Source organism: Podarcis raffonei, chromosome 8 (assembly GCF_027172205.1).
Source record: "Podarcis raffonei isolate rPodRaf1 chromosome 8, rPodRaf1.pri, whole genome shotgun sequence".
Taxonomy (NCBI): Eukaryota; Metazoa; Chordata; class Lepidosauria; order Squamata; family Lacertidae; genus Podarcis; species Podarcis raffonei.
Genome location: NC_070609.1, coordinates 4,465,536 through 4,493,105, shown reverse-complemented (window position 1 = coordinate 4,493,105; position 27,570 = coordinate 4,465,536). Strand labels below are relative to the sequence as shown.

General features: G+C 45.2%; 2 protein-coding genes across 2 annotated transcripts; both read right to left on the bottom strand.

Annotated features, from left to right (window-relative positions):
• Positions 1 to 810: 810 nt before the first annotated feature.
• On the bottom strand, positions 811 to 10,371 carry LOC128420234 (cytochrome P450 2A13-like). Its single transcript, XM_053401804.1, has 10 exons — positions 10,297 to 10,371; positions 9,833 to 10,065; positions 8,402 to 8,564; positions 7,868 to 8,017; positions 6,166 to 6,326; positions 3,902 to 4,078; positions 2,855 to 2,996; positions 2,508 to 2,695; positions 1,342 to 1,483; positions 811 to 1,255 (listed from the first exon to the last, which is right to left on the bottom strand). The coding sequence occupies exons 1-10, from the start codon at positions 10,319 to 10,321 to the stop codon at positions 1,074 to 1,076; spliced, it is 1,563 nt and encodes a 520-aa protein (XP_053257779.1). The 5' UTR covers positions 10,322 to 10,371; the 3' UTR covers positions 811 to 1,073.
• Positions 10,372 to 13,604: 3,233 nt separating this feature from the next.
• LOC128420236 (cytochrome P450 2A13-like) lies at positions 13,605 to 23,361 on the bottom strand. The gene is made up of 9 exons (XM_053401805.1): positions 22,882 to 23,361; positions 21,005 to 21,167; positions 20,145 to 20,294; positions 18,963 to 19,123; positions 17,762 to 17,938; positions 15,984 to 16,125; positions 15,688 to 15,875; positions 15,088 to 15,229; positions 13,605 to 14,997 (listed from the first exon to the last, which is right to left on the bottom strand). The coding sequence occupies exons 1-9, from the start codon at positions 23,059 to 23,061 to the stop codon at positions 14,816 to 14,818; spliced, it is 1,485 nt and encodes a 494-aa protein (XP_053257780.1). The 5' UTR covers positions 23,062 to 23,361; the 3' UTR covers positions 13,605 to 14,815.
• Between the last annotated feature and the right edge of the window lie 4,209 nt (positions 23,362 to 27,570).

The following is a 27,570-nucleotide window of genomic DNA, read 5'->3' as shown; positions in this document are numbered from 1 at the left end:
ATGCCTCTTCTAAGGCTGTGCAACGAAAAACAAGGCCGTCCTTTTGGTTTTAATACCAAACCAGTGGTCTGTCTGCCTCCAGTCCTTCCCTGCCTGTTCTGGTGTTGCCAGCCTCTGGACCTCTTGTGGAGGAGGCACACGAAGAAGGGCGTCAGATGATAACCACAGGGTCTGACTCAGTCTATATGGGGAGAGGCAGTCCTTCAGATATTGCTGTCCAGAACAATTAAAGGCTTCCTAGGGGAAAACCACCACTTTAAATTGGGCCCGGAAGCTAATTGGCAGCCAGTGCTGTCATTGGCCTTATCTGCAAACTGTCTTGGTGCAGTGAACAACCTTGCCACCAAATTCTACACCAGCTGAAGCTGATTTCCAGATAATATCTATCTGCACAAAACAGCTTGGACTATATTATTCCCTGCGAATGACTATTCATGAGGCATTTAAAAAAACCTGTGCTATACCTGGGACATTAGACACTGGATTAATAAGAATCATTCATGTTAATGTACAATCTGATACTTGCTATGCGAGTGTGGATGTTATGTTATATACACATCTTTGCCATATATATACGGTACACACACACACACACACGGTGGACACTCGGGTTGTGAACGTGATCTGTGAGGGATGCATGTTTGCAACCCGCATTGTCCGCAACCCACAGCTGTGCGACTGTGCATGCGTGGGTTGCAATTCGGTACTTCTGCGCATGCGCAAACCACGATTTAGCGCTTCTGCGCATACGCAACCACCAAAACCTGGAAGTAACCTGTTCCAGTACTTCCGGGTTTTGGTGGTCCGTAACCCAAAAAAAAAACCACAACCTGAAGCGTCTGTAACCCGAGATATGACTGTAATGTTATATGTATTCTACAACCATGGCAGAGGAAGGAAATTCCAAAAATGGGAACAGAGATACTGGAGGAGCTTCAAAAGAAAGGACGAGGGCATGGGGTGGTTAACCTGCTCTGGCCCTTTACATGTTGAAGAATGCCCCCTCTTTTGTCAGTCGGGTGGCCAAGGTAGGTGACAATGGGACTCCACTTCTCCTAGACACCTGACCACCTTCAGAGGGGAATGGCACACATTTCATAAAAACGTGGGACATTGAAAAAGCCAACCAGCATGGGAGAGATGTCAATCTTTTCAGGAGGGATGGGGGATTTGAAGCGGAAGTTCTGCAGGATGCTGGTGAAGAAGAGGAAAAGTTCCGTTCGGGCCAGCTGCTCTCCAAAGCAATAGCGTTTCCCTAGGAAAGAGGAAGAAGGTGAATATGGGCTTTCGCAGTGCCTTTATGGACAGTTAAGGAGTGTCTGGGAATGGAAGGGGACTCACCAGCAGAGAAAGGCATAAAAGCCTTATTCCTCTTGAACTGCCCATTCTCATCCAGGAAATGTTGGGGGTCAAACACATCTGGTCTTGCAAAATGTCTGGGGTCTTTCAGCACAGATCCCAGCACAGGGAGGACTTCAGTCCCCTGAACAAGAAACAGAGAGAAATGAGAAGAGATGGGATAAATTCTTCTGGATGACAAGAAATCATTCTGAGATTTGGAGGAGCAAATCCTGTTATCTACCACCAAGCCCAGTAGTGTACTGGTCAGCTCTGTACTGCAGAAAATTATCATGACGGCCTTCGTAGCCATGCACCTCTGAGGACTGTGATGGTCCCTTGGCCTCCCTCCAGTACTAATATTCAGAAGATGATGACGACGACAATGATTATTAAAATGTGCTGTTTTTGTGGCCTTCCCACAGACAGCTAGTTGGTAATAACTTTGCCTTCATGAAGTTAAATTAACAACTGCTCCATGTGAGAAATACCATAGCTTTTGGAGAGTTAGAACTAAGCCACCTTTCAGCCTCATAAGAAAACCCACCACCACTCCTTTGGGGAAGAAGGCACCAAGAGAAATGGCCCTAACACAGTGTCATCTGGCTGGGCTCTGTTGGAGGTTCCATACGACCGAGCTGTAATGGCTCTCCTCCTCGTCGCATCTTCTGAATCCATCAGGTTCTCCTCCGACGACGGTGTTTAATGACCTAAGCCTTTGATGAGGCTTCAGGCACACTCCTCCATTACACAGAGTATCCAAACAGTAGAAGGACCTGAGAAATGTGTGCTACATCGCTACATTTATTTCTAACTACGCAGGACAGAAAAGAATATGCATCTGCTCTCTGTGAGAGTCAGTGAACAACTGGAACAAAGAAACAGGAAACCAGTAACATCAACATCCGTCTCCCGTCCCCCGTGAGACTTCCAACAGTCTGGAATGTAAACAGAGTCTTGTGACTCCAAAAACTGCACAGTGGCATAACAGAAATCTAACAGGCTCTTCTGGTCTTATTTTGGATTTGACTCTTATAACCCTAGAGCGGTGATGACAGACAGGTCAGGGACAGAGGTACCTAAGGGAATTTTGTCGGCCTTCAAAACATGTCTGGAGATTGTACTGAATGGCAGAGTGTTCGTCTCAGAAATTAATAGAACCACAATACCTTGGGAATGGTGTATCCCCGGAACTTGGTATCACGGGTCACACGTCTTACTACCCCTGTTGGGACCAGATCTGAGAATCTCTGGATCTCGTGGATCACAGCATCTGTATAGGGCATCAGGGGACGGTCATCCATGTTGGGAATGCGATTCAGGCCAATCACACGTTCAATCTCTTTGTGGACCTTCTCTGTTGAGAAATCAGCAAGATGTGACCAAAAGTGCCATTTGCACCTTCAGGGAACTAAACAAGGATCCCAGCCCATAGTTGGGAAAACAAAGAGGACCATCCCATAGAAAGGCAAGGGCACACCTCTCCACCCTCCTTTCCAGCCCCTTCCCCATTCACCTTCAATCTCTGGGTATTTCAGCAGAAGCAGGAAGCCATAGCGCAAGGTGGTGCTGACAGTTTCTGTGCCAGCAAAAAAGACATTGAGGGCCGTCATAACGAGATTCTCTTGGAAGAACTCTGTGTTTGGGTTTTCCTTTTCCTAGGCGGAAGAAAAAAAAAGAAACGAGGATGTTTCACTTGTTATATCTTAGTAAAGGTAAAGGTAAAGGGACCCCTGACCGTTAGGTGCAGTCGTGGCTGACTCTGGGGTTGTGGCGCTCATCTCGCTTTATTGGCCGAGGGTGCCGGCGTACAGCTTCCGGGTCATGTGGCCAGCATGACTAAGCCACTTCTGGCGAACCAGAGCAGCACACGGAAACGCCCTTTACCTTCCCACCGGAGCGGTACCTATTTATCTACTTGCACTTTGACGTGCTTTCGAACTGCTAGGTTGGCAGGAGCAGGGACCGAGCAATGGGAGCTCACCCCGTCACGGGGATTTTAACCGCCGACCTTCTGATTGGCAAGTCCTAGGCTCTGTGGTTTAACCCGCAGCACCACCTGACTGCCTCCTTTCTATGAAGCTCTCTCTCCTAATGATTGGCTGAGGGGGAAGGAACAGTCATGGAGTTCTGAAAAGCAGCCCGACGGTTGTGTAGGAAACAGATGGCTGGGTGGAGAGGGAGGGAGGAGTCACACAGTCCTTTTGTGCAGAAAGGCTACAGAGGCAAAGGAGAAGTCCTGCTGAATCAGGCCCATCTAGTTCAGCATCCTGTTCTCACAGCAGCCAACCAGATGATCCACTAGGAAGGAGGGTTCAAGCACAAGAGCCCTCTCCCCTCCCGTACTTTCCAAAAACCGGTATTCAGAAGAATGGTTGCAACCAACTGCGGAGAGCAGGGCACAGCCTTCTTGGCCAGCAGCCTTCAATAGAACTCTCCTCATCAATGTGTCAAATCTTCTTTTAAAGCCATCCAAGTTTCAAAATTTCCCTGGTTGAAAGAGGGTCTACAAAGTTTCCTTACACAGAAATTGATCGTAGTAACTAGAATAACATAATCTTACCTGCTGCATTTTCACTAGGAAGCAATCAATGAAATCCCGAGGGTTGTTGGGGTCCAGGGTCTCCTTGTTGGCTTTTATCTTCCTCACAAAGAACTCTTTCATGAGCAAGAGCTTCTTGAAGGCTTTCTCTTGTGGGCCAGGCAGGAGCTGCATGATGCCCGAGAACATTTCGTAGAGCTGCGTGTGATGGGTTTGGAGGAATCCAGAGTTAGTGGGAGGAAGAGAGAGAACAGATATTGACTTGAGATTGATTTTTGGGGCAGGCAGAAGCAGGAGTTCCTCTTTCCCTTGGTTCCTCTGAGCTCTGCACAGAAACAACTTGGTACCAAGTGCTGACTAAACTTTAAACCTGTCACAGACACAGTCTCAGGGCTTGACTTCCCCTTTGTAATGGACAAGGATGTAATGAGGACAAGGATGAAGAGGAATCAGAGGGTGTGTTTGAAACAACATTGTAAAGTTGCTTCAGGTGAGCCTGACCAAAGAGCAAGGTAGATCAGGAGTTGCAGCACCACGGAGAGCTCAGAGTGGTGCTATTCTTAAGCCTCTCCCAGGTTCTGGCCCCTTGTGGAGAACTTAGTTTCTTAAGATAGGCACTTGTCCTCTCTTTGTGTGTTATTGTATTTTTAATATTTTGTTGGAAGCCACCCAGAGTGGCTAGGGAAACTCAGCAAGATGGGCGGGGTATATATTCAAATATATAAAAGGATGTCACATAGAGGAGGGAGAAAGGTTGTTTTCTGCTGCTCCAGAGAAGCGGACACGGAGCAATGGATCCAAACTACAAGAAAGAAGATTCCACCTAAACATTAGGAAGAACTTCCTGACAGTAAGAGCTGTTCGACAGTGGAATTTGCTGCCAAGGAGTGTGGTGGAGTCTCCTTCTTTGGAGGTCTTTAAGCAGAGGCTTGACAACCATATGTCAGGAGTGCTCTGATGGTGTTTCCTGCTTGGCAGGGGGTTGGACTCGATGGCCCTTGTGGTCTCTTCCAACTCTATGATTCTATGTATAAATCAACATTATTATTATTATTATTATTATTATTATTATTATTATTATTATTATTATTATTTCATGGTCTCATGCTTGGAGGAGTTCCTGTGCTCCTGGATTTGTGATGTACTGAGGGGCGGCATTTGGTTCGGGCGTGAAAGGCACCCGTGAGAATTCTGGTCCAGCCTGTGGTGGTATGGAAGAATATAATGCGGCCCTTTGTTAGTCACCCTCACTCAGACCCCTGAATGCGATCTTGCTCCTTAGCTGGTGATGCTGCAGCTTCTGATCGGTCTTTTTATTTTATTTTATTTTTAATTTTTTTATTCAAAATTAAAACAAAACATATTATCCAGAAACATATCATCCTTATTTCCCCCCCATTTTTCCTTACACTTCCAACTTATATTTGAACGAGTTTTATACATTTTCCCTAACTGCATTGGTGTTGTGTACCATTTGTACATCATCTTCATGTAATTCTCCTTCAATAGGGAACAATCTGTAAATTTTAAATCAGTTTTCCATACTTTTGCCATCCTAATATTGTGACCTACATCTTGTGCCCATTTAATCATAACTGATTTTACCTCTTCATCTTTTGTCTCCCATTCTAATAGTATGCTATATGCAGCCTTCAGTAGTTTCACTTTCCCTTCAATCACTTCCGTTTGAAACCTAGATCTTGTATAACTGAATCCTTTCTTGCTATCTTCTTTATGTTTTTCATATAGTTGTCGATAATGCAACCAACTCTGAAAGTGGTCTCATTGTAATCTCTTAATTTCCACTTTCCCTCATGGTCCTTTAATAAATCAACATATGTGAGCCATTTTCCTTTCTTTCCAAGTGGTTTGAGCAGTAATGCTTCATGTGGTGTAAGCCACCACGGGTCTTTTGTTCCAATAAGTTTTTGTATCTCTCCCATACTCTCATTAGTGATTTCCTGATTATATGGTTGTAAAAACTTCTATGAACCTTCGCTTTCCCGTACCATAAGTATGCGTGCCAGCCGAATCTGTTGTCATGTCCTTCTAGTTCTAATGCCTCTTGCTTATCCAATCTCATCCAGTCCCTGATCCATACCAAACAAGCAGATTCATAATACAATTATGCTTCTGGTGGGTCTTGACCACTGCTGGACATGGGGGGTAATGACAGAGCCCCACACAGAGCTGGCTGTCCTGCGTACCACGCCTTCAGCAGATCAAGACAAATAGCATTATTCACAAACGCACAATAGAAGCTCTCCCTGTCCCCTCCAATTTACCTGTCCCCAAGAGCTGGAAACAAACTGGTAGGTTTCCTGCATAGTGGTGAGCAAGGAGAGGAATTCCTCATCTTTATATTCAAAGCGGTTGCCAAAGATGATGGAGCTGATGACGTTAGACACAGAGCGGCTCAGGATGTAGGTGGGGTCAAAGGGTGCACCTAGAAAGAGAGACCCCCCCCATCAAGTCACTTAGCGCAGGAACAAGTCAAGGCTACACTTGACCTGCAAAGCTGTCCAGTCCTTGCCTTATCCATGTTATGGGTTGAAATCTAGGCCTCAAGCATGACACAGAAAACCTAACCAGAGTTGACCTTATGTCCATCTTAAGATGATGGGAGTGGTAGAAAACCACCTGAGCTAAAGGCCTCCAGGGAAAGTGCAGGACAGGACGATTTGGACCTGGGTTTGTCGTGGTGGGAGAAGGGCTGTCATATGGAGGATGGAGCAAGCTCCTTTCCTGCTGCTCCAGAGGGTAGGCTACATGTTGCAGATTTTTTAGCTGTGATTCCTGAATTGCAGGGTGTCACGGAACTGGCAGGGAAGGCTCTGGAGCTGGAGGAAGAGGAGGGACGGGAGCCTGTAAAAGAGGCAGGAGTAACAGAGGGTGGAGATCAAGGGGAAGGCACTCAGGTGGAGGGAAGGCTCCGTGATGTTAGCGGGCAGTAACACCTCTCTACCAGCTCAGGCACAGAGGGAGAGGCAATGCCAGTTCCTTCCGTGCAGGACCGGAGAGGGTTAAAACACAGGGAACAAAGAAGGTGTTTGGGATTGCCTAAGCTGCTTTATATGCCTGTTGTCTTTGTCCATGGAGTTTTCTTGGCAGGGATACTGGAGTGGCTTGCCAGTTCCTCCTCCAGGTGGATCACGTTTGGTCAAAACTCTCCACTATGACCTGTCCGTCTTGGGTGCCCTGCTCGGCATAGTTCATAGCTTCTCTGAGTTATTCAAGCCCCTTCGCCACGGCAAGGCAGTGATCAAACTGCGAGAGGCAGTGGAAGACAAAAGTGCCTGGCATGCTCTGGTCCATAGGGTCACGAAGAGTCGGACATGACTAAATGACTAAACAATAACAACAAGCTGCTTTGCTGGAGGAGGAGCCAAAAGCTCCCACTTCTGGGATCTGCTACGGACAATTCGGACTCACGAAGCTATGCTCTGCATCTTGTAAATAGATGTAAATAAAGACATCTCTGAGTGAGCAGAGGTATTTCTTGTGAAAGGCCTCCCAAACCCATCACACAGGGGGGTTGGTCTAGAAGACCCTTGGGGTCCCTTCAAACCCTAACATTCTGCACTAGATGAGCCACTGGCTAGATTCAGCAGGAATTTCTTATGATGTGAGGTGAAGCAGGAGTGCTCAGCTCCTGAGCACTAACTCCTGGTCTCTGAACATTTACATGATTGTCAGCAACATCCTTGTGCAAAACTGCATGACCCTTTCGTTTACTAAGACTCTACCATGGATCAACTTCAAGGTGTGAGTCCAGCTTCTAATATTACATGAGAGGGGGAGAGTTTCAATTCGCAGAAAGCACTATGTGTTTAATGGTGCTTTCCTTCGACGTTTTCGCCCTCGACGTTCATCAACAGCTCTGAAAATGGCTTGCAGATGACCAACATTCAAACACTCTGTTCACTGTCAAACATTTCTATCACCTCATGAAGCAACATTTCTTGAAGCTACAAAAACTGAGCTCACTTTTTGTTGCCCTCAGGGATTCCAGCAGGAAATGGGCTTCTTCCAGAATCCGCTCTTCGATGGATCTCTTTCCCATCCCAAAATTCCTCAGCGTCGCGATGGAGAAGCGCTGTAGCTGCTTTTCCCGTTCCCCGTTACTGAAGCCAACCCCTGAGAAGCAAAGGAGTGAGGAATAAGGAGCAGGATTGAATGACATTGTGGCTGAAACCACAAAGAAATTAGTTTTTTTGCTTTTTAGAATATGGTTTGGTCTGAAAGATCCAATTTCAGCTTTTGAGAGAACATTCTAAGTGTAAGGTGTGTGTGTGTGTGTGTGTGTGTGTGTGAGAGAGAGAGAGAGAGAGAGAGAGAGAGAGAGAGAGAGAGAGAGAGAGAAAGAGAGACTTCCCTCAGTAAGAGGAATTTAACAATGATCTACTGCACAGGACCATGAGAAGGGCCAATGAGACTCTCCAGTGCTAAGCATGATAAAAAGGGCATATAAATGCCAGTAATCATGTGCTCAGGCCAAGGATTGCCCAAGAAGAGACTGACCGTAACCCCGGAAAAACCAGTCCAACGTGGCTTGTTCTCCACGGTCACTGAAATCTTCATCCTGATCCACCAGGGCCTCCTTCACAGCATCGTATCCACACAAGACCACAACACGGCGGGGCCCTAAGTGGATGGTGTAGACAGGACCATATTTCTCATGAATCTGTGAAAAGAGAATACAAGGAGAGCCCGCTGGTCAGGTTAAAAGGGAGCACATCTAGAGTCCAACCAGATGCCACTTCTGGTAAGGTTACCAGATTTTTTCCAAAGAATTAGGGGACACTTTTTTTTTTTGAAAAGAGGAAAAAGAAGTTATTAAAAATGTTTATTTATTTATATTTTTAAAGTAATATCTTCTCTTCTGTGGTCTCCTCTGTTGCGTGGTCTTCCTCTGGGCCCGGCCTGCTCTCTTGGAGAGCTAGCCACCGGGGAGTAGGCTTAAGTCAGGCCTGGGCTCGGCCACGTGCTCTCTTACTTCTCCTCAGTGGCGGCGGCGGCAGTGGCGCGGCAAGGTCGGGGCTCCCCTCTTTTTTCTCCTTCCTCTTTCTCTCTCTCTCTCCCTTCTCCTTCTCCTCTCCTCCTTTGCCCTGCGTCACCTCCGGGGTTTTCCTGGCCTCGGAGTGCCACTGGGCAGTCGGCCGGGTGGCCACGTGCTCTCTCTCCTGCCTCGATTTTGGTTGCAGTTCCCCCAGTTGACATCTTACCTTGCCGGAAGTCCCCATATGATGTGTCTTGTGCTGTTGAACCCATCACGCAACATTCATTCCCTACTAATAAATCTACAACACTTAACACATAAATCCGGGGACATTAAATGAAATCCGGGGGACGGATTTTGTCTGGGGACAGATTTGTGAATCCGAGGACTGTCCATGGGAAATGGGGACATCTGGTAACCATACCTTCTGGGAAACCTTCAAGCAAGATGCAGACACAAGAGCTCTCTTCTCTCGTGTGGTTTCCAGAAACTGGGATGTAAAGGCATTGTTGCCTACAACCGCGGAGGCAAAGCAGATCCATTGTGGCTATCAGCTATCGGCACTTCCCTCCATTTCCACACACCGTTAGGCAGAGGGATGGAGAGGGAGAATCAAAGTTGCAATGAGACAAGGGAGAAGGCTGGGTTGGCAGACTAGAGTGATCTTCATTCACCATCAGCATATAATAATGATTGTATAACCACAATTCAGAAAACGGATAACTGTGCTATGAAGCATCATAGAACAGAGCTTTCCAAACCGTTCATGTTGTCGACACACTTTTAAAGACATGTGTCATTTCGCAACACAGTCATTCAGTATTAGAAGCAAACTGGACGTTAAACTAACCCCTTTCCAGCCCTGGGAGGAGGAGAGAGATATCTACACACTGTAGCCAACACACTAACGTGTCGTGACACACAGTTTGGAAAGCTCTGTTGCAGAAAGTTACCTTTATGAGTGAACGGTACATATCACTTGTGTTGACTTGGAGCAGGTTCCCGATGAAGGGGAGGGGAGTTGGTCCAGGTGGCATCTGGCTTTTGCGGTGCATCTGCCGCCATGTTGAGAGGACCATCAGGCAAGAGAGGCAGATGACCAGGAAAAGGGTTGCTGCTCCGAGGGGATCCATGGGGAGGTTGTGGGTGGCCTGTCGAGTTCTGCAGGCAATGTGTTGCTGACCAGCTGGGAAGAGAAAATACCTGCACAGCCCAAGTTGAGCCTGTTACATACCTTTGGAAGAACCACCTCCTTGAAATTGTGCAACCTGTTTACTCTCTGCTCAGGGTCTTCTTTCAAGTCAAGAGAAGACCTTCCAGAGCGAAGTTCAGATGGACAGATAGTGGAGACAGGGAGTTGCCTGTCCAGGTCTGCACCACCACGGGAGCTTCAAGGAGTCAAGCACAATTCTCTCACATAATTTCTCAGAATTCTGTATCATTTGACAGGGTCTCTGGTGGTGTAAGACTAAGAGGAGAGCAGCAGAGATACAACCGTAGAATTGTAGACGTATGCTACAACAGCAGCAAGAATACTCATCGCAAAGTATTGGAAGACGCAAGATCTACCCACTCTGGAAGAATGGCAGATGAAACTGATTGACTGTATGGGATTGGCAGAAATGACGAGCAGAATCCGTGACCGGGGAGAAGAGTCGGCAGAAGAAGACTGGAAAAAATTTAAGGACTATTTACAGAAATATTGTAAAATTAAGGAATGCTGAATGATGTTGGATTGAAATTGAGTGGTTTCTAGCTGTAATGATATAAAGGAATACAATGGAAAAAAAGGGTTTGGATAGAAAATAAGGTGATATTTGCTTTAAGGTAAGGATTTGCTGAACAAAGAATTTAAAAGGGAATACAAGAAGGGGGGGTATGAGGAGGTCAGAGAACTATGTTATTGAAAAGATTGTATTTTGAGCTATATGTTTTTTTTAAAATTTTTTGTTTGTTTTTTGTTTGTATAAAAAATTGAAAATCTTAATAAATATCCTTAAAAAAACAACACAACCGTAGAATTGTAGAGTTGGAAGGGATCTCAAGGGTCATCTAGTCCAACCCCCTGCAATGTAGGAATCTCAGCTACAGAATCCCTGACAGATGGGCCTCCAACATCTGTTTACAAACCTCCAAGGAAAGAGAGTCCACCGCCTCTCGTGGGAGTCTGTTCCACTGCCGAACTGCTCTTACTGTTAGAAAGTTCTTCCTGATGTTTAGTTGGGATCTCATAATTTGAAGCTGCCCTCCAGAGCGGAGAAAACAAGCTTTCTCCATCTTCCATGTGTCAGCCAATCAGATGTTCGAAGATGGATGGACTACCGTATATGAAACTTGCCGAACTGACTGGGAGACTCCGGGACCAGAGAGAAGAGACGGTGGAAGAAGATTGGAAGAAGTTTAAAGAATATTTGAAAAAAATACGTTATTATTTAAATCTTAGAATAGCTTTGGAAGTGGATATAGGCTGCAGGGTTAGAAGTAGAAGATAGTGTATTTTAAAATAGTATTATTTGTAAGGGATAATACGTGAAGATTATAATGGTAAAAGTAAGTGTGATTTAAAAAATGGTTAAAAATTATGATATATGTAAACTGCTAAAGATGAGGTAAAATGAAAATCAGATGCGGGGACTTGGGGAAGCTCACTTAACAATGTTTAGAAAAAATAAGGATAAGACAAGAATTTGTTTGTATTCTTTGTTTTGTGTTGTTTATAAGTGTTATAAAATGAATTATTATTTTTTTTAAAAAAACCCCACAGATGTTCGAAGATGGGTATCATATCTCCTCTCCTCTCAGGACTCCTCTCATATCATATCAAGAGATATCCCGATCTATTTACTAACTTTCCTTGTTACTTATTTCCGCACATTCCCCCCCACCAATGGATCATAAAACCTGATCCTCCAGGCACACCTGCCTATCTCCCCTACTCTGTTAGGAGTGTTTGCAGGGTCTACATGCAACAGAAGTGCCCAATGTTGCCAAAATGTTATGCGAGAGAGCAACAGTGCAGCAGTGTTTTACACTAGCTGCAGCTTCAGGACCAATATCAAGGGCCACCCTACGTAAAGTGTGTTACAAAAATCAAGCTTGCCTGCTAGATCTCCAACAAAGCCACTTCTGAGCTAGAGAGTAGGTGGGGTTGCGGGCTTCACGCCCCTCTCCATGCACGCGGGGGCTGGCTCACCCGCCCCCGTGGGGGGTGAATCCTCAGACACGTCATCCCCCCGGCCAGCCAATCGGTTAGTCCAGGAGGCGTGGCCTGCCCTATTAAGGGCTGGCGCGACTGAGGACCACCTTCCCCCAAATCGAAGGGTAGTCCGGTAAAGGATTCCGGGGGGCGTGGCCTTGTCCTAAGCCTATGGAGGTGTGGGCCTATGGCACGGCCCCGAGCGGTGACCCTGGGGGGGGGAGCTCCTAGTTGATGTGCATCAGCAGGACTCCCCCCTACTGGTGGTTAACCCTTGCCGGTCTTCAAGAAGGCAGGCTGAAGCTGGTTAGTTGTGAGGACCAATGCCTAAGCCAATACCGCTCAATTCCTGTAATCAATAAAGTTGTGGCCTAATTTGACCCATTAACCTAAAATCTTGTGTCTCGTGTCTTTATTTCCGAGGGGGGAGGCGGGAACTTATGGAGCAGGGATGAAGTACAAACCATTTATTTCGCAGGACGAACGTGTTGTCATTTGTCTGTGCACCCCATATATAATAGCTTTTCTCAAGAAGAAATCCGGCCGAATAAGCCAAGCAGGGAAAGGGTTCCGTTACATTACCATGCACAGCTCAGGGTTAAGCAGCCAGTTTTATTGTGAAAAATCCCATGTACCTTTATTAGGGCCAACCAAAGTGTCACAAAATATTGAGTGAGCTTTTGAGTTTACCAGAATCTTCATCAGGTTAAGTACGGCGCAGGCAGAAAGGGAGTGGAGGGGGACAGACCACTGGTTTGCTATTAAAACAAAAAGCACAACCTTAGAAGAGCCATGTCTACAGAGGTTGTCGTGTAAAGCAAATGCACTTCAGAATTTCAGTTTACCACAACACCTGGACCCTAGGAGATTTGGATAGAGACAGCTCTGGGATGGTATTGGTACAACTGCACATGGTCCTTTTTGTGCCCACTAAGAGGTTGTACAAGGACCGCTTCTCCCCATGCAAACTATCCTGGACTTTGTGTTCATCATCTGAGGCCCTTCTTTGTGTGCCTCCTCCACGAGATGGCTGGAGGGTGGCAACATGAAACAGGAACTTTTCTGTGGTGGCTCCCTGTCTGTGGAATGCTCTCTCCAGGGAAGTTTGCCTGGAGCCTTCATTATATATTTTTAGGCACCAGGTGAAAATATTGCTCTTCCTCCAGGTCTTTGGTGGACTCGTATCATACAGCCTTTTAAACATGTCTGTTGAAAAAGAGTTGTCAGGGAACTGCCATCAGCTCAGAGGCGAGAGGTTGAAGGGCAGTTGTGTTACAGGGAGCCTCCGAAGATCTTGCGAAGATCTGGTGAGGAGGAAAGCCCCGCCTCCAGTGGGGAGGGGGTGCAGGAACCAGGAGATGCTAGGTAGAGCCTCAACACCGAGCCTGAGCAAAGCGGAGGGGAAGCAAGTCCCCCTTCGCCAGTGCCCACTCTGTGCAGTTGGTTTGGGCACAGAGAGGGGAGGAGAAGGATGGGGGTCACACGACTGTTATGCTGGGAGAGGTACAAGGACCATCCACTCCCAGATTCTGCTAGCGACTGAGCTGGACATGAACTTGCAACGCTCTTCACTGTAAATAGTTTGCACTAATAATAAAGCCTGGAAAAGACCGGTTGGAGTCTTGCCTGTTTGCTCTTGAGCAACCACACCACCACCTGACAGGAGTGTTGGACTTTGAAGACTCCTTCATGTGCCCAGAAAGGTCCTTTCTTCAGAAATGTGAACAGCCCAGTTCTGAACAAGAGCCCATCCCCATTTGGAGCCTAGCCAACTAACCCAAGAAGAATTGGACTGTTGGTATTCTGAAAATGCAAGATTATTTCTCTCCCTGCTGCCTGTTGGGTGCCTGAGTCAACTTTCCCCAAACTTTGAAGCACACGTTGCAAAGAAACTCCCATCTGATAATTCAAGAGAGAGTATCACATGTGATATTTTGGTCAGTCGCAAATAATTTAGACAACACAGTTGAGAAGGAGCTTCTTCTTCTTCTTTCCCTTTTTTAAAGGGGGAGTGTGGCAAATGTGTTTGAATCTTTTACATGAAATTTGCAAGAGACCCAGCCCTATCTTCCTCTGACTCAGGTGGCTATACATCCTGATATTTTGGCTAGATATAAAGAAGATAAACATATAGCTAGGAAGTGGATGAAAGATACTTTGTAAGCGAGAATCCTTTCTCTAGGACTAGTCGCATCTTTGAAGGAAACAAAGGTGGGAATTTGAATTAAACTTTCTGCTTATGCCTCTGTGAGCATAGAATAGATCAATAAGGTTCAATAGTCAGGGGGCATAATATGGTGGGTAGAGTGAACTGTTCTACAAGAAAGTGGGGTGAAAGGACAGCTCCAAAGTGAAATCTGTGATCTCTTTATTCACAACATGGGAACAGCAGCTGACATTAGAATTTTGAGGGATGCTTTTACAGCTGTGATTCTGGTATGCCTTATAAATAGAAGTACAGGTAAAAGAAGAGAATAGAGAACCAAGACAAAATATTTGATCTTGCAGCTTCCTCAATTAGGGGTGCAGCAGAAAAATGAACATTCACAAGAAATAAGGCAGCAAGATACTAAACATGTAGACAAAGAAGTAATTCCAGAAAATGGGAAAATGTCAAACATTGCCATTGCTAAAATTATGGGTGTGTGGACATTAGGTGTGCATGTGTGTGTGTGTCTGCTTTTGGGTGGCCAAGTTGGGTGATGATGGGTTTCTGCTTCTCCAAAACACCTGACCACCTTCAGAGGGGAATGGCACACATCTCATAAAAATGCGGAAGGGTGGCAAAGCCAACCAGCATGGGAGAGATGTCGATCTTTTCAGGAGGGATGGGAGATTTGAAGTGGAAGTTCTGCAGGATGCTGGTGAGGATGAGGAAGAGCTCCATCCGAGCGAGGTGCTCCCCAAAGCAATAGCGTTTCCCTAGGAAAGAGGAGGAAGGTGAATACAGGCTTTCAGGGTGCTGTTAGACACGACTCGGCAGTGGCTTGGAATGGAAGGGGACTCACTCACCAATGGAGAATGGCACAAAAGCCTTATTCCTCTTGAACTGCCCGTTCTCATCCAGGAAATGTTGGGGGTCAAACACATCTGGTCTTGCAAAATGTTTGGGGTCTCTCAGCACAGACCCAAGCACAGGGAAGACTTCAGTCCCCTGACCAAGAGAGGGAGAGAATCTTAGAACCATAGAATTGGAGAGCTGGAAGGACCCTGGGGGCATCTAGTGCAGCCACCTGTGAGGAAGAGATCTCAACTAAAGCATCAATGACAGATGGCCATCCAACCTCTGTTGAAAAACCTTGATGGGAAGAGATTCCACCACCTTATGAGGGAGCCCCTTCCACAGCCTCAAAGCTCTTACCATCAAAGAGTTCTTCCTGATGAGAAGGGAAGGGGGAAATGGCTTTTAGAGGGTTAGAATTAACCCCTTTAAGCCCCATAACCACCACTACTCCTTTGGGGAAGGTAGCACTAGAAGATGTGGAACCAACATCGCGTCATCTGGCTGGGCTCTTCAGGTCTTATTTTGGATTTGCTTGGATACCCCCACAATGATAGAAATTGTACTGAACGGTGGAGTCTAAGTCTCAGGAATGAGTGAAACCAAAATACCTTGGGAATGGAGTATCCCCGGAACTGGGTATCGCGGGTCACACGTCTTGCTAACCCCAAAGGGAGCATGTCAGTGAATCTCTGGATCTCGTGGATCACAGCATCCGTATAGGGCATCAGGGGACGGTCATCCATGTTGGGAATGCGATTCAGGCCAATCACACGTTCAATCTCTTCGTGGATCTTCTCTGTTGAGAAATCAGCAGGATGTGACAAAAAGTGTCCATTTGCACCTTCATAACTGGCAGAAACAAAGAGATTTCTCCACCCTCCTTTACAGCCCCTTCCCCATTCACCTTCGATCTCTGGGTATTTCAGCAGAAGCAGGAAGCCATAGCGCAAGGTGGTGCTGACTGTTTCTGTGCCAGCAAAGAAGACATTGAGGGTCGTCATAACGAGATTCTCTAGGAAGAACTCTGAGTTTGGGTTTTCCTTTTCCTAGCAAGAAGAAAAATGAGAAAAGAGGATATTTCACATATTATATTTTGGGATAGGCTACAATCTGACTGCCTCCTATCTATGAAGCTCTCTCTCCCCTACTGATTGGCTGAGCTACAGTGATGTCAAATCTTCGCGGAGCTCTGAATTAATTTTACAATGAATGATTTTAGAGTGTTGTGTTGTGTTGCACTGTTGTACTGTTTTTATTGTTGTTAGCCGCCCTGAGCCCGGCTTCGGCTGGGGAGGGCGGGATATAAATAAAATTATTATTATTATTATTATTATTATTATTATTATTATTATTATTATTATTATTATGCAATGAGGGGAAGGGTCAGTTGTGGAGTGCTGAAAAGCAGCCCAATGATTGTGTGGGAAACAGAGGGTTGGGTGGAGTGGGAGGAAGTGGTCACATAGTCCTTTTGTGCAGAAAGGTTACAGAGGCAAAGGAGTAGTGCCTGCTGAATCAGGCCCATCTAGTCCAGCATCCTGTTCTCACAGCAGCCAACCAGATGATCCACTGGGAAGGAGGGTTCAAGCACAACAGCCCTCTCCCCTCCCGTAGTTTCCAACAACTGGTATTCAGAAGATGGTTGCAACCAACTGCGGAGAGCAGGGCACAGCCATCCTAGCCAGTAGCCTTCAATAGAACTCTCCTCATCAATGTGTCAAATCTTCTTTTAAAGCCATCCATAAAATTCCCGGCGTGCTATAAGCTTAGGGAGAATGTAATGAAAATTATTTATAGATGGCACCACACTCCAGCAAAACTTGCGAAATGTATAAAGGCAGATCACCAATCTGCTGGAAATGCAAAAAAGAGACAGGGTCATACTTACACATGTGGTGGAACTGCGCAGTCATCTGTGAATTTTGGGATAAATTATACAATGACTTCAAAAAGTTATTTAGATTTACATTTAGAAAAAGGCAGAAGCCTTCCTCCTAGGTATAATGACACTGGAAATCGGAAAAGATATAAGACCGTTGTTTATGTATGGAACTACAGCAGCCAGAATATAAATGGTAAGAAATTGGAAAAATGAAACAGTACCCACGATAACAGAAAGGCAGACTCTTACAATTGAATACCTACAACTGGCAAAGATGATGGGGACAGTAAGAGGGCTTTACAATCAGAAAGTATACAAAGAGTGGAAAATATTCAATGATTACTTAAATACACACTGTACAAGTAACAAGCTCCTTGCAGAATTAAATTGATCCTTGTAAAACACAGTGTAAATGTTAATTTACCAGAGTACAGGAAGATAAATTAGGGCAAAAGAAGGCTGTGCGTTAAATGTAAATAACAATACAAGTACAATGAGAAGAATTGGAAGTCTCTTATTTAGAAATTTAACGAACGATTATATAATAATGCAAATTTCTTTTTTCGGTATGGTTTTTTTTCTTTTTCTCTCTCTTTTCGTCTTAATCTTTTCATTTTATCTTTATGTATGTATATATTCATGTGTATATATTTGTATTTTAATTCAATAAAGATTTATTAAGAAAGAAAGAAAGAAAGAAAGAAAGAAAGAAAGAAAGAAAGAAAGAAAGAAAGAAAGAAAGACTATAAAGTTTCCTTACACAGAAATTGATCGTAGTAACTAGAATAACATAATCTTACCTGCTGCATTTTCACTAGGAAGCAGTCAATAAAATCCCGAGGATTGTTGGGGTCCAGGGTCTCCTTGTTTGCTTTTACCTTCTTCGTAATAAACTCTTTCAGGCCCAACAGCTTCTTGAAGGTTTTATCTTGTGGGCCAGGCAGGTGCTGCATGATGCCCGAGAACATGTCGTAGAGCTGTGTGTGTCGGGTTTGGAGGAATCCAGAGTTATCAGGAGGAAGAGAGAGAACAGATATTGAACAAAGATTGATTTGGGGAGCAGGCAGAAGCAGGAGTTCCTCCCTCCCTTGGTTCCTCGTTATCATGGAAGGTTTGGGAAAACAGGAGGCTTAAAAGAAGGGAGACTTGAGAAGTGTCACTCCAAGAAGAACAGACAGAGGGAACTCCTCACTCCACCCAGACAGAGTGACTTGGTGCTGACTAAGCTATGAATTTGTCACAGAGACAACCTCAGGGCCTTACTTCCCATCTTTGAGGGACAAGGAAGGCAATTTGGAGGGAAAATCAGGGTGTGTGGCAGAATTGCTTACAAAGCCAGCAGCTTCAATATCTCAATCTGGGATTATCTCAGGTTGAAGCAACATTGTAAACATTGTAAACAGAAGGTACTCCTGACTCCACCCAGATATAACTTGGTGCTGACTAAGCCATAAACTTGTCACGGACAAAACCCCAGGGCCTGACTTGTCCTTTCTGAGTGACAAGGAAGGCAATTTGGAGGAAGAATCAGGGGGTGGGGAGGAATTGCTTACAAAGCAAGCAGCTTCAGTTTCTCAATCTGAGATTCACTCTGGTTGAAGCAACATTGTAAACTTGCTCCGGGCTGAGCCTGACCAAAGAGCAAAGCAGAACAGGAGTTGCAGCACCATGGAGAGCTCAGAGTGAGACACTTGCTCCAACAAATATCAAAACCATTTTTAAGCTTCTCCCAGGTTCTGCCCACTTGTGAAGAACTTAGTTTCTGCTGCTATGGAAGATTGTAATATTGGCTTTTGTTGGCCAGGCTCACTCAGACTCCTGAATGTGATCTAGGTCCTTAGTTGGTCATGCTGCAGCTTCTAACCCTGTTTCTTGACCACTGCTGGTCTTTGGGGTAGTGACAGTGGTGGCTGTCCTGCATACCATGCCTTGAGTAGATTAAGAGAAATTGCATTATTCACAAACTCATGATGGAAGTCCTCCACTTCCCCTCCAATTTACCTGTCCCCAAGAGCTGGAAGTAAACTGGAAGGTTTCCAGCATAACGCGGAGCATGGAGAGAAACTCCTGATCTTCATATTCAAAGCGGTTGCCAAAGGTGATGGAGCTGATGATGTTGGACACTGAGCGACTCAGGACATAGGTGGGGTCAAAGGGTTCACCTAGAAAGAGAGACCCCCAAGTCACTCAGCCCTGGAGCAAGTCAAAAGTACACTTTGCAAATCAATTCAGTCTTTAATGGTGTTTTCTTTCATCCGCCTGTTTCTCCCTCGCCGTTCATCTAAAGGTGGCTTTAAGAATATTAATTAGAAGAGTATTCGCATAAAAACCACAATTACTACTTTCTGTAACAACTCATGGAACATCATCAAAATTAAACCAAAAGATTCAGTTTATCAGCATTAAAATTCTCAGTTAACCGTCAACAGTTTCAATCATATCATATCATATCATATCATATCATATCATATCATATCATCATATCATATCATATCATATCATATCATATCATATCATATCATATCAATCTTTATTACGGTCCAGAGACCCAAGAAATCATTACAAAACAATGCACAATTCAAACAGCCTATCTCCAGGTTAAACAAGCATTTTGTTCCGACTTAAAGATAGGGATCATTGGTTGTTGCAACCACTGATAAAAACTTCGCCACTGCTAATGCTCTAGCATTTGTCCAGTCTTCCAATAGGAACCTGACATAGTGAGCCTCTGATTTTCCCAGGAAAGGTACCAGCAAGAAGAAGAAGAAGAGTTTGGATTTGATATCCCGCTTTATCACTACCCTAAGGAGTCTCAAAGCGGCTAACATTCTCCTTTCCCTTCCTCCCCCACAACAAACACTCTGTGAGGTGAGTGGGGCTGAGAGACTTCAGAGAAGTGTGACTGCCCCAAGGTCACCCAGCAGCTGCATGTGGAGGAGCAGAGACACGAACCCAGTTCACCAGATTACGAGACTACCACTCTTAACCACTACACCACACTGGCAAGGGTAATATCAGTTCAGCCCTGGCTTGCTCATATTTCGCAGAGTGCAACAAAATATGTTTTAAAGAATCGATATCTTGAGCACATGAGCAAAGTCTGTCCTGGTAGGGAACTCCTCTCAACCTGCCATCCATCTATAATTATGCCACATTTCTTGAAGATGTCAAAACTCCGCTCACTTTTTGTTGCCCTCAGGGATTCCAGCAGGAAGTGAGTCTCCTCCAGAATCCGCTCTTCGACGGATCTCTTTCCCATCCCAAAATCCCTCAGTGTCGTGATGGAGAATCGGCGTAGCGGTTTGGCCCGTTCCCAGTTACTGAAGGCAACCCCTGAGAAGCAAAGGAGGAGTAAAGGGAAGGAGGAACAGGAGAAGGTGCACTCAGTGGGAATGTGGCTGAAAACACACAGTGATAGAGATATCCACCCTTCATTTTCCAATCTTCTACAGTTTTAAAGTTCAGAATTTGGGAGAACAGCCTAAGATATGATGTGGGGTTTTATTGTTATTATTATTATTATTATAGAGGGAGAGAGACTCTCTGGCTCATTTACCTCCTTAGTAAAATGGATATAAGGGGACGTGAGTGGCGCTGTGGGTCAACCCACAGAGCCTAGGACTTGCCAATCAGAAGGTTGGCAGTTCGAATCCCTGCGATGGGGTGAGCTCCCGTTGCTCAGTCCCTGCTCCTGCCAACCTAGCAGTTCGAAAGCACGTCAAAGTGCAAGTAGATAAATAGGTACCACTCCGGTGGGAAGGTAAACGGTGTTTCTGTGCGCTGCTCTGGTTCGCCAGAAGCGGCTTAGTCATGCTGGCCACATGACCCGGAAGCTGTACGCCGGCTCCCTCGCCCAATAAAGCGAGATGAGCGACTGAACCTAATGGTCAGGGGTCCCTTTACCTTTACCTAAAATGGATATAACAATAATCTACGGAACAGAACCACCATTGAGACTCTCCGGTGCTAAGCTTGCTAAAAGGTGCCATATAAATGCCAGTAATCATGTGCTCTGGGCAAGAATTGCCCAAGAAGAGACTGACCGTAACCCTGGAAAATCCAGTCAAACGTGGCTTGCTCTCCACGGCCACAGAACTCTTCGGCCTGATCCACCAGGGCCTCCTTCACGGCATCGTATCCACACAAGACCACAACACGGCGAGGGCCTAAGTGGATGGTGTAGACAGGACCATATTTCTCATGAATCTGTGAAAAGAGAATACAAGGAGAGCCCGCTGGTCAGGTTAAAAGGGAGCACATCTAGAGTCCAGGATCCTCTTTTCAGAGTGACCAACCAGATGCCCATTATGGGAAACCTTCAAGCAGGACCTGAACACAAGAGCGCTCTCCCCCGTGTGGTTTCCAGAATCTGGTTTCCTCCAACTGCGGAGGCAACACAGATCCATTGTGGCTATCAGCTATTGGCATTTCCCTCCATTCCCACTTTCCATGAAGCAGAATAATGAAGTGAGAGAATCTGTATCTACAGCACCAAAGTGACCTCTCTGGGGTGCAAGCCTGTGCGGTGTGTAGGGGGGTCCCGGGCTGCCCAGATGGCAAGACCCCACTCTCAGCCTCCCTGGTGTGGTCCGAGGGAAAACAGAGCAATGCACTTGGCAACAGCTTGGCTGCGGGAGTTGCTGGAAGGAGGCAGACAAGGCACCATCCAAGCGCCTTAGGGACTCCACTCTGGATTTGCATATGGCTTAATCCTTATCCCCCAAAGATATCCCACAAGGCAGCGGGTCCAGATTCCCCCCCCCTCGGGGTTTACTCCTGAATCCTTTCCCATGAATGAGTGTAACCGTGAAGCAGAGGAGGTTTAGGATCAGAGTTCTCCTAGATTGTCTACCTTCTCAGGTTGATGAGCCCCTTCTGCTCCCATTTCTCCCTTCATGCAGAAACTGCTTTCTTGACTGTTGGACCTGCTGTTAGTCTCTGTCTGCTGCAGCCCATCATTGCATACAAGGCACCTCCCTAACTCACCGAGGGTTTGCAAGCCCATCAGATACCTTCACCTGTTTCAGCTGGTGAGTTTAAGCTGTTTCCGGGGGTCTGGCCACTGTCACATGCCGACAGCTTCTATTCATTATTATATTATATTATATTATATTATATTATATTATATTATATAAGGTAAAGGTACCCCTGCCCGTCCGGGCCAGTCTTGACAGACTCTGGGGTTGTGCGCCCATCTCACTCAAGAGGCCGGGGGCCAGCGCTGTCCGGAGACACTTCCGGGTCACGTGGCCAGCGTGACAAAGCTGCATCTGGCGAGCCAGCGCAGCACACAGAACGCCTTTTACCTTCCTGCCAGTAAGCGGTCCCTATTTATCTACTTGCACCTGGGGGTGCTTTCGAACTGCTAGGTTGGCAGGCGCTGGGACCGAGCAGCGGGAGCTCACCCCGCCGCGGGGATTCGAACCGCCGACCTTTCGATCGGCAAGCCCTAGGCGCTGAGGCTTTGACCCACAGCGCCATCCGCGTCCCAGAATTATATTATATTATTATATATTTTATTTTATTATATTATATTATATTATATTATATTATATTATATTATATTATATTTATTATATTATATTTATTATATTATATTTATTATATTATATTATTATTATAATTTTCTATACCACCCTATACGCGAAGGTATAGGAGCCATGGAGGGGAGGGGGAACATGCTTTGTCCCCTTCAATATATACTGCTTCTCCCCAACACCTCAGAGAGAGAATCAAAAGCTGGAGAATGCGGTGGAAGGAGAATTATGAGGAGATGATGAGTCAAGTGGGAGAGAGAGAGAGAGAGAGAGAGAGAAGGGTGGGCAGGCGGATTGTATGGAGTGATCTTCATTCAGCATCAGTATATAAAAACGATTTGATAATAACAAAGCAGAGAGTGGATAACTGAAACTGAAGTTACCTTCATGAGTGAACGGCACATATCGCTTGTGTTGACTTGGAGCAGGTTCCCGATGAAGGGGAGGGGAGTTGGTCCAGGTGGCATCTGGCTTTTGCGGTGCATCTGCCGCCATGTTGAGAGGACCATCAGGCAAGAGAGGCAGATGACCAGGAAAAGGGTTGCTGCTCCCAGGAGATCCATGGGGAGGTTGTGGGTGGCCTGTGGAGCTCTGCAGGCAAGGTGTTGCTGACCAGCTGGGAAGAGAAAATACCTGCGCAGCCCAAGCTGAGCCTGTTACATACTTTTGGAAGAACCTTCTCTTTGAAATTGTGCAACCTGTTTACTCTCTGCTCAGGGTCTTCTTTAAGTCTTTCAAGGACAGATAGTGGTGACAGGGAGTTGCCTGCCCACCTTTGCACCTCCAAGGGAGCTTCAGGGAGTTCCAGAGTCAAGCACAATTCTCTCACCACGTTTCTCAGAAGTCCATATCATTTGACCAGGTGGCTGCTGGTGTAAGACTAAGAGGAGAGCAGCTGAGAAAGAGGCTGCAAATGGGTGGCTGGCAGCAGTAATAAAGTAGTCCAGGGAGTCAATGATAGAGACAGTATCCCAGAATCAAATTCAAGGGCAGCCCCACATAAAATGCATTGTGGTGGTCACCACCAAAGGTGTAAGCAGAGCAGGAACAGGCAGGGAGAAAGCATCACCATTTATTTCACAAGAGGAATGCAGCACCATTTGTCAACCACACACACACTTTTCTCAGGGAGAAACTCACCAAATAAGCCAAGCATTGAAAAGGGGTCGTGACATAAGCAGGCATGGCCACTTTTACCTTGAAAACCCTCAAAGTCCTTTTATTGGGGCCAACCTTTCTCAACCTGTGGGTCCCCAGATGTTGTTGAACTACAACTCCCATCACCCCTAGCTAGCAAGGCCAGAGCTCAGGGATGATGGGAGTTGTAGTCCAACAACATCGGGGGACCCACAGGTTGAGAACTGCTGCAACAGGGGAACCAGGCAGAGGGCCTTCTTGGTAGTGGCGCCCACCCTGTGGAATGCTCTCCCATCAGATGTTAAAGAAATAACCACACACACACACATGAGCTTTTCTCAGGGAGAAGCTCATCAAATAAGCCAAGCATTGAAAAGGGGTGGTGACATAAGCAGGCATGGCCACTTTTATCTTGAAATCCCCCTTTATTGGGGCCAACCCAAACAGCAGCAAGAGTTCTACTAGCAAAGTATTGGAAGACACAAGAACTACCCACGCTGGAAGAGTGGCAGATGAAGGTGATTGACTACATGGGACTGGCAGAGATGACGGGCAGAATCCGTGACCAAGGGAGAGAGACGGTGGAAGAAGATTGGAAGAAATTCAAATTTTATCTTAAAAATTGTTGTAAAATTAGTGAGTGCTAAAATGTCATGGGTAAAGCATAGCAGATTTGCAGAGATAAATGATTGGACAAGAGGAAAGAAAAGGGTTAAAGAAAGGAATTTATAAGTAATTCAGATCAGGGGTTGCTGAAAAAGTTTAAAATAGGGATGCAGAAAAGGGAGGCATGGGGAAGTCGTTGAAATTGGGTATATGAAAAAATTCATGAAATTATACATGTTTCTATGTTTGTTTGTTCGTGTTTGTTGTTTGTAATGTCTTATAATATATGTTGAAAAGCCAATAAAATTTTTATAAAAAAATAAAAAAAAAAAATATTGGGGCCAACCCAGAATGTCAGAAAATACTGCGCAAGGCTCTGAGTCCAGCAGGACTCTTTATCGGGCTGGACGTTAAGCACAGTGAGGGCAATTGGGCATTATGGGGAGAAATACGATTTGGTATTAAAAACATAAGGCTTGCCTTGATTTTTGCTGCATAGCCTTCAAAAAGGCATGGCTAGGGAGGTTGTCATGTCAAGCACATGCTCTTGAGAGATCAGTTTTCCAAAACACTCGGAGACTGGGGAATTTGAACAGAAATAGCACTGGGACGGTTAGGCTGAGGGCTTGTTCCAGTGGACAGAGAACGTTAGTGTAGAGTTCTCATAAGCTCACCTGAAAAGGGACATTTTAGAGTTGGGAAAAGACTCAGGAAAGGGCAACCAAGATGATTCAGGGGATGGAGCAACTTCGCTATGATGAAAGGTTGCAGCCTTTTTGGTTTAGAGAAAAAGTAAGAGGGGACCTGATACAATTTTACAAAATTATGCATGATATGGAGAAGGTGCATAGACCATTTTCTCTCTCTCATGACACTACAGGGAGTTTTTGCACATTTCAGAAAAGCCCTCTTGATTATTTGGCTGTGTGTGTGAGAGAGAGGGAAGTTTGTGGTTTTTGAATAGACAAGACGAGGACCAGCTTTCAGGTTGGACTTTGAAGACCCCGTCATGTGCCCAGAAAATTCCCTTCTTCAGAAATGTGAACAGCCCAGTTCTGAACAAGAGCCCATCCCTATTTGTAGCCTAACCAACTAACCCAAGAAGAATTGCTCTGTTGGTATTTTGAAAATGCAAGATTATTTTAGGTCTGTTCTCAGATTTATCTCAGCTTTACTGCTTTGAGGCTTTTTGGAGGTGGCAGTTTCTTTTTATTGCCCAGGTGAAGTTTCCTAAAACTCTCCCTGCTGCCTGAGACAACACTTCTAAAACTTTGAAGCACGGGTTTCAAAGAAACTCAAGGCTGCCCATCTGATAATTAAAGGGATAATTATCTTTGTCCTTGTCTGTTTCTGCCTCTGCAAGGACCAAGGCAGACATGACTCCAGAGTTGCGTGAGCTATGTCAGAATCCTCTTCCCCCAGGCTGTTTTATACATATAGGTGCGGGTAACAGAAAGTAAAGGAGATAGAGGAGGGAAGATTCAATCTTGGATCTTTCTCAATCTGAGTTGCAGCATGTATGTGACCGGTCACAGGTTCCTATGAACAACTGCTGGTTGCAAGGAAAAAGTAAAGTTTCAAGATACTAAATATGTGGAAACAAAAACATTTTTTTCCTTCCAGTAGCACCTTAAAGACCAACTAAGTTAGTTCTTGGTATGAGCTTTCGTGTGCATGCACACTTCTTCAGATACACTGAAACAGAAGTTGCCAGATCCTTCTATATCGTGAGAAGGTGGGGAGGGGTATTACTCAGAAGGGTGGTGGGAATGGGTGATTGGCAGATAGCTGTGATGAGCCTGTTGACGACTCTTAACGACTGCAATAGGTCTTACAGGAAAAAGCAAGGGGTGAGAAGGTGAAAAAGGCTTTGTCATGTATAATGAGATAAGAATCCAATGTCTTTGTTCAGACCAGGTCTCTCCATGGTTTTAAGTTTGGTAATGAGTTGCAATTCAGCAGCTTCTCTTTCCAGTCTATTTCTGAAATTCCTTTGTAGTAAAACAGCTACTTTGAGATCTTGTATAGAATGTCCTGGGAGATTGAAGTGTTCTCCTACTGGTTTCTCTGTCTTGTGATTCTTGATGTCCGATTTATGTCCGTTTATTCTTTGGCGTAAGGTTTGGCCAATCACCCATTCCCACCACCCTTCTGAGTAATACCCCCCCACCTTCTCACTATATAGAAGGATCTGGCAACTTCTGTTTCAGTGTATCTGAAGAAGTGTGCATGCACACGAAAGCTCATACCAAGAACTAACTTAGTTGGTCTTTAAGGTGCTACTGGAAGGAAAAAATTTTTTTTGTTTTGACTATGGCAGACCAACACGGCTACCTTTCTGTAACTGTAAATATGTGGAGAAAGCTTTATTTAATAAGAGCTATTTTGAGAATCAAGGAAAGTGAAATGGGTTAGCCACTCTCCAAAGCGATCATGTTTACCTAGGAAAGAGGAAGAAGGCAAAGATGGGCTTTAAGGCTGCTGCTATAACCTGCTTGTGAGTGCTTGCGCTCCTCTAAACCACACACCCCTGGATAAAAAACCGTTGGTCTTATGGTGTGCATGGTTTGCAAAAGGATTTTTCTGTAGAAAAGAAAAGAGACTTTTTGGAGAGACAGGGTGATGCAGGGTTACATCTGCAGCAGCAGCAACTGCAGGTGTCTTGAACTGGCTAATTCTTTGCACTTCAATTGGTCAACTATGTTGGGCTGTTATGTGCTGTCACCCCTCCTCTCCCAGAGGCTGCTGAGGCGTCACCAACAGAGAAATGCAAAAAAAGGTCTCATTCTTCTTGAACTGCTCATTCCCGTCCAGAAAGTGTTGGGGGCCAAACATGTCTGGTCTTGCAAAATCTTGGGGCAACCCTAGTAAAATGTGCATCAAAAGGCATATACTATTGAAAAGCATATTTTAAAAATGCATGTTTTGTTCTTTCTTTATTCACAACGTGGGAACAGCTGATCATATTGGAACACTGTGGGAAGCTTTTACAGCTGTGATTTGGGTAGGCCTTATAAGCAGAAATGTGGGTAAGAGAAGTGAATAGAGAACCAAGACGAAATATTTGATCTTGCAGCTTTCTCAATTAGGGGTGCAGTAGAAATGTGTACATTCACAAAAAATAAAGCTGCAAGATACTAAAGATGTAGACAAATTTCAGAAAATTAGAAACTGTTAAAAATTGTCATTGCTAAAATTCTGGCAACTGCCACAGCAAGAAGACTCAACAACATTAATAGATTATATAAACTAGATTTATTAAGAGAAGGCACCTGAGTACATATATTGAAAAAGCAGTATACATTGTGAGGAAAGCAGAGATAAACAAG